General features: G+C 43.6%; 1 protein-coding gene across 8 annotated transcripts in view; it reads right to left on the bottom strand.

Annotated features, from left to right (window-relative positions):
• LOC110502484 (transcription factor COE3) overlaps positions 1–14,128 on the bottom strand; it is a 72,548-nt gene that overhangs the window by 2,789 nt on the left and 55,631 nt on the right. For 4 of the 8 annotated variants that reach the window (XM_036960004.2, XM_036960006.2, XM_036960007.2 and 1 more), the window contains exons 11-15: positions 6,101–6,189; positions 1,335–1,400; positions 901–1,072; positions 605–790; positions 200–367 (exon numbers count right to left, since the gene is read on the bottom strand). In XM_036960004.2, the coding sequence (XP_036815899.1) occupies positions 200–367; positions 605–790; positions 901–1,072; positions 1,335–1,400; positions 6,101–6,189 (681 nt within the window). The remainder of the gene's footprint in view (positions 1–199; positions 368–604; positions 791–900; positions 1,073–1,334; positions 1,401–6,100; positions 6,190–14,128) is intronic. The other 4 variants (XM_036960008.2, XM_036960010.2, XM_036960011.2 and 1 more) reach the window with 1 other exon arrangement.

The following is a 14,128-nucleotide window of genomic DNA, read 5'->3' as shown; positions in this document are numbered from 1 at the left end:
TGTGTGTGGTGTGTTTGCATGCCTGCTTGCGTGGATGCATTTCTTCATGTGCGTGTGAGTGTTTGCTTGTGTGAGTGTGTGTGTGTACAGTACATGTGTGCGCCCTCATGCTTGCTTGTGTGTTTGAATGTAAACTCAAAGGTGTAAATAATAAATTGTAGCCTGTTAAAATGCATATTTGTAATGATTAGTCCCTCACCAAACCGGACAGAGGCATGAGCCGCGGTATCTGCCCAGTAGTCCGAAGGGAAGGGATGAGGGGGTGAGGGGGGCTCACCTTGCAGTCCGTTGCCATTTGCGCTGGTGCAGGAAGGGGGTGGGGAGGCCTGGGGTCGGACCACAGGGGCGAAGGCGCTCTTTTGTTTAACTGCAGACAAGATATGGGAGGGGGTGGGGGGGTGGGGGGTAAGAACATGCTATCGGACTAAACTGGGCTGTATTCAGTGAGGTGAAACGCTCAGAACATTGCCGATGGAAATGTAAAGAATAGAGCTAACATGATTTCGATTCTCTACCTGACAGACAAGTATATCTGCCCTACACAATACATTTCTATCTGAACCTTGTGTAACTTTGCTCCCTCCTGAATGGCAGCTCTACTCACTTCCATATGGAGAGTTGGCAGAGGATCCATTGAGGAACCCAGGGGAGCTGGGCACTCCCAGGTTGGACATGCCAGAGTTCCCGTAGCCATTCATACTGTTACTGACGGTGTTGTAGCTGGACTGCTGTGGAGTGCTGCTGGTGATGTACCCTCGTGGAGACGCACTGCTGGTGTTCCGGCTGTAGCCTACCGAATAGGAATAAGAGGAGGACAGGGTGATTATGGGTCTATAGGATTCATTCATTCATTCATTGACAGTGAATGACTCTTGACCCCTAAGCATTATTTCCACCTACCCTGGTCGTTTCCCTGTGACTCGGACACGTTGACGGCTAGCTGGCTGCTGAATGAGTTGACTCCCATCATGCCGTGGGAGGCTGTGTTGGCGAGGGAAGGGATCTGGTTGTGGTTACGGGGAACGCTGTACAGGGCCTCCGCTATGTCCGCTGCCCTCTTCAGAATGATCTCCTGTGAACACAGAGGTAGAAGTTCAAGTTACTGAGCTACTCTTTCGTCCTCAGTCATCCATTATGATGGCTTTGTTTGATATGTTCTGTAAGATGTGTGTGTGTGTGTGTGTGTGTGTGTGTGTGTGTGTGTGTGTGTGTGTGTGTGTGTGTGTGTGTGTGTGTGTGTGTGTGTGTGTGTGTGTGTGTCTGTGTGTGTGTGTGTGTGTGTGTGTGTGTGTGTGTGTGTGTGTGTGTGTGTGTGTGTGTGTCGGTCTGCATACCTGGTTATTGTGGGGCATTCCATACAGTGCTTCAACAAGGTCAGCTGCTCTCTTCAGCAATACCTCCTGATAAAAAAAAGAGGAAAGACATACATTATTGAAATGCTGATGACAGGTCAAAGATGAATATGACACTTCATGACACGGTTCAACGAGCACCATGACATGTAATGTAACAACATGAGGTCTATATTAGGTGGGCAAGTAAACGTGGCCCTGTATTGAGAGGCACCAACATTGATTGCATTAGGCCACCAATTCCTCTCTCCTCAGAACCACTGGGAACAAGAATAATGTCCCATCTCTTAATTAAACCACCCTAGGCCTTAAAAACAACACCTCACCCTCTAATTCTGGGCTCACGTTTGCACAAGAGTTCAGCACTGGAGTCTCCTTTCTTCAGAACAATTAAGTGAATTAGCTTGGGTTAATCTAGTTCTGCCGTAATGACATTAAGGAATTTTTCAATTAACCTCTTTGACTGGCTGTTGTAAAGGACTTCACAAATGACTTCCCATTCAGCGAGAGCTGGGTGCTTGTGCCTCTGGGACATGGATGCATGGGATGTAGTCTTATCCATGTTTGCATGCTTGCCCCTGCTTCACAGTAAGGATTAGCCATGTTGCTTTGGCTCTTAACACTGAGAATGAGTTGGCCTTGGATCCTGTTCCCTGCTCTACTTCAGAATAGGTTGGCTTGTTAGTGTGCTTTTATCTGCTCTTTGAATTGAGCACTTAATGAAATCCTTCATGGAGCACCACAGTGCTTTGTTTAGTGTGATGCTCCAAGCAATATGTTTGGAAAACCACCTACTCTATTTAGAAGCCTTTATTCTCACAAGAAAAAAGCTTGAGATATTGATGTGGGGTTTTATTTAAATGTGTGTTTACTGGCACCTGCTGTATTGCAGCAATTTGTTGACTTTCCGTCAGAACCCAGGTTAAAAGTGATGGAAATCTGTCACTAGAAACATCTCAGATTGAGCTTGTTTTCTTCCCACATTGCGTGTTTTCCTTCGCGGGCCTCAGTAATTTGTGTGAAGTGTTCCATCACTTGGCAATAGCAATCCGGGATTAAGACGGCAGCTGCCGTAAATGAATGTAAACACAGCCATCGCGCCTTCAAACAGCGGCCTCCAAGACTTGGCCTGTGTTTCCAAGGCAGCGTGTATGGAGCGTGTATGGAGCGTGTATGGAGTGTGTGTGAGCCTCCTTTCATCCTGAGGAGCCATATCTTCCTGAAGTCCTTGATTTATCAAGATGAATCGCTGTAGAAGCCACTTCTAGCATGTGCCATGCTCTTATAGAAACATATAGCATAATCCACCAAGTTAACGCATGGGTGCCTCTCTTTAAAATGGGCATTTACCTCTGAAATTGGTGTGTATGCTCAACGGTGCATGCATCTAGTTTGCATAGAAATAAAGAATTATGGTTGTCGTGAGGCAGGTACACTAAATGAGAGGACCAGCTGTCTTTATGTGTTCTCATCAGGCCGAACAGATTCCTCTCTCGCTCACTGAGTGAGACAAAGTGTGTTTTCTTTTCTTCTTCCTGCAGTTAATAATTACCAATAATCTATTCTATCATATTTCAAGATCTTCTACATGCCTCTCAATTTCAAACAACAATTCAAGCAATTAAGACTGTCATGTTCGCAAGCGGCATGTTTCATTCTCTGAAAACCTCCTCTCCATCCTTGCCCATATGGTACTTTGCAGCAGCGACATAAGGACAGCTTGGAAAAAAGAGAGAGAAAACGATATTGCCTCTCATCCTTAATCTGTCGTTTACCGCGTGGCGTCTTAACTAACCAAGCTCACTCGCAGGGCTATGCTTAAGTGGTGGCCTAGTCACATCCCAGGATGATGGGAAGTGGGGTACCCAATCAACCACAGAGTTTGTTTTGTTTCCGACGAGACACTTTCACGCATATCGGCTCACGCTGTGAATACGATTAGCACCGAATGGTGTTCTGGGGGCATTTCCATGTAAATCTGGATATATAATGTAATTGCCATTCTTGTCATGGAGACAGACATATCAGAGCACCATGTTAAATTGAAAACAATTAAAGCCCATAGATGATCTTCGTTGTTTTGTGACCAAGGCATGACAGCTTTTCTGGTATTCCTTGTTTTACATGGTAGCTTAAAACTTGTGTAAAACACGTGATTCTCCACATGCTAGATTAGCAAGGATTGTGTATTTCTATTGATGTTTTCACAGTTAATAAAATGGGGCCCAGGTTATGTAGCTTTGAGTGTTAATATCATTATAAAAATGTAAGGCAATTAGCGTGCTAGCTCTAGCCTGAATACATTCAGAAGGATAGGGCCATTAGATGTAGAATAGACATTCATTTAAAAACATTGGTAATTGCTTGGCATGAACACATTAGTAATATTTGTTTTCTGCGTGTGGATTACACAAAGAATTGGAAAAGAATCGGTTTGTGTTTACTTCGGAAAACAAAGAGAGAAGCGAATGCAATCAACTTAATAATAAAACAATATTGCTTTTCTGCTTTTAATTTAGTAATGAATCTAATTTGTTACAGAAGAAAGGAGAAATTGAGTGTGGTATAGTGTGACATCCAGTCTATTTGTCCATTACTGCCACAGGGCACAAAATGGTATTATAAATTGTCTTCTTCATATGATGAATCGAAAATTGTTTTATAACAAGATCTTAAAAAGGAGGGTGAATTCCTAAGTCTCTGTTCACTTAACGCCATGCCCGCAAAGCAATCTCCTTTCGCATCACTTGACTGCTCACACTTATTACTTCCATATTCACTCTGGACTCTGCATTGGATTTTTATATCGCTGCTCCTCCCATAGGGTCAGTTTGTCATCTGCAATGTTGTCTTAAAATTACGAGGTAATCTTCAATCAGAGCACGCTTCCCCCCTTTTTCTCAGTGTAGCAACAATATTAGCGTGCATCCCTTGCAATCCATGAGCACGCCCATATTGGCTTTCTGTCTCCTCACAATTACCACGTGTCTTACTGGTCCTGGGGAAAAGGCTGGTGGAAATCAATGGCGTCGTAATATTATCAACTGGAGGGTGAAGTCATTGAGGGAGGGGGGCCCGGTGTCGATTTGCCTTTCTGCTAATGCATACTTCGCCTCCTCCAGGTTTATCTCCTTTTTATAGAGTCTTTCCGCCTCACCTGCAGCCCGTAATGGCTGTTCTCTTCACGCCGTCTCCCTTCTTGTTCCAAATGTGCATGCCATCCACCCTGAGGCTTGTATATTGGGAGTGTGCTGTTGACCCCTCGAGGCGATCCTCAGATGGCAAGCTTAACAATGATGAATCACTCTGTAGAATCATTTACATGGCCCCCTGAACCCCATATTTGGGTCCATTAGAGAGCAAATCAAATATTTATATTATTTATTGGAAGTGCAGGGTTTCATCTCACTCTGAGATTGGGCCATGTTAGGGCTGGGGGGGAGACCCTGCTATATTAAGTAAGCACACTGAGGAAACTCATCTCAGGTGGAGTCAAAATGTGTTTTATCGCCAAAACGTATTTTGTTCTCCAAGAAGAAAAAAGGATGCTGTAATAAAAGTATGGATCACAATATTCCTTGTTATGTTCAAATTGCAAATTCTACAGAGATGTACTGACTAAATTGAGTGTGTGAAGACAGAGAGACCCAGGGCAGGGAGACTTGCAGCCATAAAAGCTAAGGGAACCCTTCCTTTGGTCTTACAAATGTACTGTTGAAATTAGAGTTACATTTCATGTCCAGGTGTTGTTTTGAGTCTCCACGGGGACCAAACTCTAATTGAAACACTTCATATAGTGCACCAGAGACTGCTGGCTGCGATGCCGTATATCTTCCTATTGACTTGGCCCAGTCGTCCATACTACACCACAGAGCCTGGTCTTTATTAAATTGTCCGTTGGACGTTAATGATATTGCAGTGTTGCATGCTGGGCTTTAATAGATAAGGTCTTAAAAGGCTTTATGGTATTATTAAAACTCTGAGGTGGTCACCAATTTACTGCGTGCCAAGGGAGTCTGTGCAAACTAAACAGTCATAATATTACATTTGACGCATATGGAATGCCAGTTATACCAAATGGAAATTAGCAGGGTCGCAATCAGACGAGCCCAGTAATAGATCTTATCAGAGGAAATAGAAATGCTAAGGAATTAAAGAATGGCTGAAATATGTGGCTTTGTTTTCATGTTGAAAAATGCCAAAATGGCAGGCTACCGGATATGTGTCAAAAGCATGTCGGAATCAAGAGCCTTTCAACTACTTTACTGAGTTCTAAAGAAAACAGTGAGCCCTAACGCATAATAACGTGTCGTTCTGGCCTTATTAGCCACACTAAGACTGGGGGGTTTACGAGCGTAGAGTCATGTAAACAACAGATTAAACCAAATGGAGCTGTGGAGAATGAAAGGAAAACATGAGTGGGGTAATGACGGCCCAGACGACCAGGAGATTACCATCTCCACAGACTACTGGAGAGGAAAGACGTCTGATTGAGCTATTTTGCCACACAGAAAGTTTACCACACGCCTGCCTCCCTCTCTCTCCTCTCACTAAACAACGACATTCCCAAACCAATGCTACATGGACGCACCAGTGTGTGTGTGTGTACTGTATTTCTGTTGGGTTAAAACGTTTGATCTTCTTTTGATGTTGTTGGGTTAGCAGCTGTGGTGTGTGTATGGTGTTGTTTGTTGTGTCTACAAGGTGTTGTAATGTCAATTTCTGTGAAGATGAGACGTAACACTGACCTTTGGTAACCTCTCAGGGTCACCCGGGTGCCTGGGGATGACCTTCTGCAGCCTCTGGAACCCATAGTCGATGGTTGGCTCATTGAGGGCTGACCAACAAAGAAAATCCCAATTGTTAGACAATGTGAAGTGAAGTGAGATAACAGCTCTGTAAACTAATGTCAACAGCTAGCATGTAAACCAATGACAACAGCTAGCATGTAAACCAATGACAACAGCTAGCATGTAAACCAATGACAACAGCTAGCAGGTAAACCAATGACAACAGCTAGCATGTAAACCAATGACAACAGCTAGCATGTAAACCAATGACAACAGCTAGCATGTAAACCAATGACAACAGCTAGCATGTAAACCAATGACAACAGCTAGCATGTAAACCAATGACAACAGCTAGCATGTAAACCAATGACAACAGCTAGCATGAAAAAATCTATCACAAGTGTCACAAACAACCTGCATCCAGTCAAATTCTCAGTTAGCAAAATAGCCATGATGACATGATGCAGTACATCAGTCTAGAGCAGGTTGCATATCTCTCACAGGGTCCAGCTCTTTTTATCTTCATGGGAATATTGAGAGCAAATGACATGGTGGGATGTGTTAATCTAACCGAGCTTTAATAATCTGTGAAAGTCCAGAAATTGATCTAGCATGAGTTGCTGTCACTCCAGCGCTGCACCTACTGTACCACCCCGCTGCTCTGCTGAAATACTACAGCGGATCACACAGAGCGATCAATCTCACCCACCCCTCAAATAGTAATCTGGAGCAGCGAGCCATATTGGGCTATGAATCAGAGGCACAAAGTAAATGAATCATAAGTCAGACTTTGGTAAGACTAAGGCGTTTTATGTCTGACAGTCATAATGGGTAATTTAAGGCTTCCTTACAGCTCTCGCTGATTCTAAACAATCATGTACACCCGTAGGCCAAGGGGAAGGTAGGAGGGAGGGGAGGAGAAGGAACGACTTAATAGAGAACATCACTTCTCAATGTAGATATCATTTTCAGCAGAGTAACTCAGACGAGCGTGGCAGTGCCTCATAAATCAATGGCTTTCTGTGGAGACTAATAAGAGCTGCCTGCCTCTATTCATTGTTCAGCCAGTAATTTGGCCCATCACTCATTACTCAGCATGTAATTTTGGCATTAACGCAGCAAGGCTTGCTCAACCTGCTGAACACGAGAGAACATGAAGGCTAACGCCACACGTACAGCCAGCGCCACACGTACAGCCAGTGCCACTGACACACAGACCAGGAAGGCACTGGCGCCGGCAGACACACACACACACACTAGTACAGGCTACTGATCAATGGTACAGGGCTGTGCAGTGTCCACTACCAACATGATATCATAGGAAAATGTCATTCTGGTACGTTTTTGCAAAAAGGTCAAATGTCACAGTAGCTGATGTTTTTCTCAATACATTGCCGTCCATGGGAAAAGATGAGTGTCACAGGGTTGATGTTTTTCTCAGTACATTGCAGTCATTTTTCTCAATATATTGCTGTCAATGGGAAAAGATGAGTGTCACAGGATTTACATTTTTCTTGTTTATCTAATGTTTGTCTCTCTCTCACTCTCTACCTCCTATTTACCCCCCCCATTTCTCTTATCTCTCCCTCCCCCTTCTTTCACCCCACCTCCCTCTCCCTCTCCCCCTTCCATTACCTCTGCCTCCTTCTTTCCCTTATGGCTCTTCAGCCATATGGCTCTTCAGGAGATATGGCTCTTCAGGATCTCTCTCTCAAATCTTTCTCCCTATCCTTCCTTCACCTTCTCTTTCTCTCTCTCTCTCTCTCTCTCCCATTCCCTCACTCTCCCCATCTCTCTTCCCCCCCCCCTCCATTCTCTCTCCCTCCTCTTTCCCTGCCTCTCCCTCCTCTCCACACTTTCTCCACCTCTCTCTCCCACCTCTGTCAGTCTGTTGACTCTCTCTCCCCTCCTTCCTTGCTCTCCCCCTCCCTCCTTCACCCTTTCCCTCTCTCCCCTCCCTCAATCTCTCCCTTCACTCTCTCTCCTCCCCCTTCCATTCTCTTTCAGTCCTTCTTTCCCTACATCCGCCTCCTCTCTCTCCTCTCTCTCTGCCTCTTCCTCCTCTCTCCCTATTTTCTAGCCTCAACCCTAACCCTAATCCTTACCTTAGCTTAATATGAACTCCCGGCTCAACCCTAACTCTAACTCTAACCATAACCCTAACCTTAACCCTCACTTCATCTCCTTGTCTTGGGTTAACCCTTCTGTCGAAGTCAATCAACCCTAACTCCAAGAGCTGAGCCAAGATGTAGAGGTCTAGGGTTGGAGTTATGGCTATGGTTAGGGTTGAGCTGGGATGTGGTCATGAAGCTATGGTTAGGGTTAAGTTTAGGGTTGAGTTTAGAGTTTGTCTGCCTGCCTGCCTGCCTCCCTCTCTGCCTGTCTGTGAGTTTACATATCGCTCTCTCTGTTTGTGTCCGTCTGTCTGTGAGTGGATATCTGTCTGTCTGTCTGTCTGTCTGTCTGTCTGTCTGTCTGTCTGTCTGTCTGTCTGTCTGTCTGTCTGTCTGTCTGTCTGTCTGTCTGTCTGTCTGTCTGTCTGTCTGTCTGTCTGTCTGTCTGTCTGTCACCAATTTACCCATTGCAGCTCTTTCACCAACTTTTTTGTTTTGAATGTGATGTACTGACTTATGCACCAATACATATCTATACTTCAATATCCTGTCTGTGGAATTGGGAAAGTGGAGGTGGGAGAGACAGGAGGGAGAGACAGAAGGTAGAGGGAGAGAAATCGATTAGAGGGAGGAGGGAAAGAAGGAATGAGATAGAATGGAAGGAGGGGGAACGAGAAAAAGATAATATGTAGAGAGTGCAGAGAAAGAGATAGAAGATACAGAAGGAGGGAGGGAGTGTCTGTGATGCCTTTCTCTATGTGTCCATATTGTGATGTTAATCTTCCCCCATTGAATGCAATTTATTATCTTGGGCATCACCCCTGTGACACTCATCTTTTCCCATTGACTGCACTAAATCGATATAAACGTCAACCCTGTGATACTCATCCTTTTGCATTGACTACAATTTATTGGCATAAGATTCAATTGGTTGATGCTTAATTTTTCCCATTGGTTGCTATGTATTGACATAAACATCACCCCTGTGACACTCATATTTTCCCATTGACTGCAATGTACAGAGAAATATGTCAACCATGTGACACTCAGCTTTTCCCATTGACTGCAATGTATTGAGAAAAATGTCAACCCTGTGACACTCATCATTTCACATTGACGGCAATGTACTAGGAAAAATGTCAACACTGTGACTCTCATCTTTTCCCATTGACTGTAATGTATTGGGAAAAACGTCAACTACTGTGACACTCATATATTCCCTTTGACTGCAATGTATTGAGAAAAACGTCAGCTACTGTGACATTTAATTGTTTTCCAAAAACATGCCAGGGTGACGTTTTCAGGCTGATCCACATAAAGTGAACTCCCAACAATCAAACGCACACAACATACACAACATGACACACAACATACACTCCTGGAAATCTGATTTGACATCTTATCATGCATCCCGGAACACCAAAGGTCGGCTTCAGAACATGAGGGAAGGCCATTTTCTTTGTGAGGGAACGTCATGATTTTGTCATCTTTCTTTTGTTATTTCCTTCTCCCATCTATATGTACACACCGCAAGACACTACAAACTACACACTACACAAACACACACACAATACACAACACACTACAGACCGCAAGACACGTTCAGGTGTGTGTGTTGTAGCCCTGCGAGACCCCGCTGCTCAGTGTGATGTAAATTGTGTATGTGTAAAAAGCACTCCATAATCAGGCCATCCATCATCACAGGCTGTCAGTAGGCTCTCGCAGGGTGATACATCACGCTCTCCTGTCCTACACTACAAACTACACACTACACAGACACACACAATACACAACACACTACACACAACACCGCTGCCCGGGCATGCTGGGTATAGATACAGAAGCTACACCACAAGACCCGGGTAATAAAGCAGCAGTATGTGATGTGTATTTTGGAAGTATTTACATTTACAATTATCCTGAAGTAACGCAGCCTGAAATAGTTTGAAAAACAGAATGCACTGCACACATTTTTTTTGCATTTGGATATGGCATACACATTAAACATATGTTTTGAATTCTCTATAACTTCTGTTTGAAAACACAAAATGACTTTGTGAGGGGGAAAGGGGACCTAGAAAGTGAGCATCAAATACCAAAGATAGCAAACAAGATGTCTCTTTCTCTCTTGCTCTTTAAGAAGAGGATTAAAGCATGTCTCATGGTACTGTGATTGGGTGCAACTCTGGGCCATGAGAAGTGCATGTCGACGTGTCACCATCTCATCTATCATGGAGATGATCTTTGCAACAACCCTGCATAATGAAATTGGTGGCACAGACCCCCATCTGCTATCGATTTCATGCAAATGACGTTGACAGCTGATGGAGACTTGCGTTCGTGCTAAACGGTGCTGTCAGTTGATGAGTTGACAGTTCTGTAGTTGGACCGTGTACACACAGAGACAGACACAGACACTGTCAATAATCCTATAAGGGCTGATGACGACGCACACTGAGTGTACAAAACATTATGAAAGCCTGCTCTTTCTATAACATAGACTGACCAGGGGAATCCAGGTGAAATCAATAAGGGATCATAGCTGTCACTTGTTAAATCCACTTCAATCAGTGGAGATGAAGGAGACCGGTTAAAGAAGGATTCTTAAGCCTTGAGACAATTGAGACATGGATCGTGTACGTGTGCCATTGAGAGGGTGAATGGGCAAGACAAAAGATTTAAGTGCCTTTGAACCTCGGTATGGTTGTAGGTGCCAGGCGCATCGGTTTGTGTCAAGAACTGCAGCGCTGCTGGGGTTTTAACGCTCAACAGTTGACCTGTGTGTATAAAAAAAAAAAAATCCACCACCCAAAGGACAACTGGACACAACTGTAGAGGCGGGTAATTATGAGGTGGAGAGATTGTCTGACCTCTCACCCCTTGCTTAACAATCAAACTTGAGGACAGTGTTACTATACACCACTCATACACTTGTCACTATACTCCCTCAAACACCTCCAAATGTTATATCCTACCTTCACTTCCTCATCTCTCCCCGCCACCTTGTTCTAACCCTTTCATATTGTAGCTCTGAACTCTACGATGCCCTTGGACTGTCAACATAAATGCCAACATGAGCTTCATCTCCATATTTTACCAGCGCAGTGCACTGTTGTGAGAGGTAGCTAAGGAGGAGAGAAGGGCGGGAGGAGTGTAGGAAGGGGAGCTGGCCCCCCGTGAAGGTTCTCAGCCACAGTGAGGAAACATGAAACCCTCCACACACATCCCATAAATCCTGTTCTGGGTGGGGAGTCTGGCTGGGGAGGGGGAAGGCATTGGCACGTTCCAGTCACGCCCGCTTCCCGGCCCGCGGCCAATCAATACCACTTTCCTGTTTTAGAGGCGGGTAATTATGAGGTGGAGAGATTGTCTGACCTCTCACCCCTGCTGCATTACTCGGCTGATATGAAGATAAATTGCCTGATTTTGGGTAAACATATGCTGCAATTCAAACTGTCAGCACTGGTTTGCTCAGGGATAATTTGTATTGATCTTCTGGCTTCTTACCCATTTTGCTTACTGACCTCATTGATAATTAGAGAGAAAGAGACACAGCGAGGTAAGGCAGGGGCTGCATTTGAATATTTCGCCAGGAATAAAAAAGAGAGAATAAAGAAAGTGAGAGGAGAAAGAGTGAATGATAGACTAACAGCATTTTCTCTTCTAAACTACTTGAAGTTCAGCTTGAAACACTTCACTTGCTCAGCTCAATTACTTAAACATAACATTTTTCTCCTCACTTATGAGAAGCTATAATTGTTTTGTAAATTGTTTAGAACAAAATGTTGATCATGTAATCCACATAATGAAACAAAGTAATGCTAATCATTTTTAATTTGACAGCTGAAGGAGCAAAATTACGGTCACTTTAGCTTTGAACATGATTAAAAAAGAGATGCACAGCAGAGTTCATTCATTGGAATCAAACTGTTTGGAAACTTTATTTCAGTAATTGAATATGATTGAATTTGTATACTTCACCAGGAATAAAGAGTGAATGATATAGACAAATAACATTTTCTCCTCTGTTCTTCTGAACAAGTAATTCAGCTTGAATCACTTGACTTGTTTAGTTCAAATACTCCAACTTAATAATTTCCTCATCACTTATGAGACGCTATCATTGTTTGGAATTCATAATAAAACGTTTAGAATGTAACAACATAAATCAAATAGAATAATGTCAATCATTTCACAGTTTTATTTGATGTATGGCTGACAGCTGAAGGAGCAGCATTACCTTCGCTTTTTGAATAGGATGCACATGATAAAAAATGTTTTTAAATACCAGCAGAGTTAATTCTTTGAATGCAAGATGAGTGGAAACTTTATGAATATCTCAGTCATTTCCTCACTCTACTGAGTGAACGGTCATATTTCAGAACAACAAAAAAATGGAATGCCTAGACTTGGTGTGCAGCTGTGGCCATATCAATTCTCATTTCAAGCACCACACACACACACACACACACACAATCTGCGGCAGGATTTCAATGGAATTCCTCTCCCTGGGATGTACACATCCATTCATGCTCCTAACACATTCACTCCAGAAGGCTCCAAGCCCAGTGTCTTTGCTTAAAATGCAGAGTGGACAGCCGAACAGGCGTCAGAGCACGGTCTACTACTCCTTCTCCGTGTCCTCTAGAAATAGGACATGAGTAACCGCTCTAGAGGAACAATGTAACATGGCGGTCGTTGGCAGATGAAAATGCTTACATGACAATACGCCTGCATGCTCTCAGTATGTGGCAGTGTACTGAAGTCATGTACTGTATTTGCCTGCAGTAACAGGCAGTAGCAGAGGGAAATGTTTGAGCAAAGCAGTAAAGTGAAGGGAAATGGTTCCTTCTTAAGTCTGAAGGCTTGAATGGAAGCGTGCACAGAGTGCTAGCATTCCTGCCAGCCATTATTGGTTATTATGATAAACCTATCTTTCCAGGAGATAAAAACAAGCAGGAGATAAAAACTAGCCTTGTTGCCATTTGCCAGCTATTACTTTCGCTAATTATACTTAACTGCTTGGAGCTTATCTCCACTCCTCCTACACCATTGAGCATTTTTTTCTTTCCCCTAACACAAATTATACTGAGGTGGAGAGGGAGTTGGAAGGGGAGCAGATAAGCAGAACGGGGTGAAGTTCATTCAAGTGTCAGTGATTTTGAACTTGTGAGAGTGTCCAACTCAAGCCTCATGGGCACCTGAGATCATCTTAAAAATGCAGCACCGATATGGGTCACACATAGTATCGTTATCACCACAGGAAATGACATCCTCTCACTGACGTCAATAGCGTCAAACAGGGAGGGAAAAAGGCCAGTGTCACTCAGGGGTTATTGAAAGTAAATGGATGAATGGAAACAGGTGACAACTTGAAGCTGCAGGGACAACATGAACGCACTCTGGGAGACATATAGAGGTCATGATGTTCAGCAATATCGATGTCCGCTGTGGAGACAGATCTAAAAGAAGCATGCAGGCAGAACCCACCATCAGACCAAACCAACCAATCGTAACTCACGGCAAACCCACGCAAACCAAAGCAGTGCATTTACCACTGACCATGTTCTCTCCATCCAATCCAAGCTATCGCTGAGTGATTCCATCTCCAGTCTCAGGTTGATCAGAAAATTCAAACTTCAAAAGATATGTAGTTAAGATTAATCAATAGAGAGAAATCAATGTTCATTGAAATTTCATGAACTTTGATCCGATACAGACAACGGGAAAAAAAACAAGTTACAATTCCACCAGATATTGCTTCTGCAACAGATCAAATGTAATTAACACAGGTTAAATGGGAGTGGTTTACTGTATCAGTTCACAATTATCATACTTTCGAAATTCCCTTTATCTCTGTATTGGAAATGGG

Source organism: Oncorhynchus mykiss, chromosome 23 (assembly GCF_057628025.1).
Source record: "Oncorhynchus mykiss isolate SJ-2025 chromosome 23, ASM5762802v1, whole genome shotgun sequence".
Lineage (NCBI taxonomy): Eukaryota > Metazoa > Chordata > Actinopteri > Salmoniformes > Salmonidae > Oncorhynchus > Oncorhynchus mykiss.
This window is presented reverse-complemented; position numbering and strand designations above follow the sequence as displayed.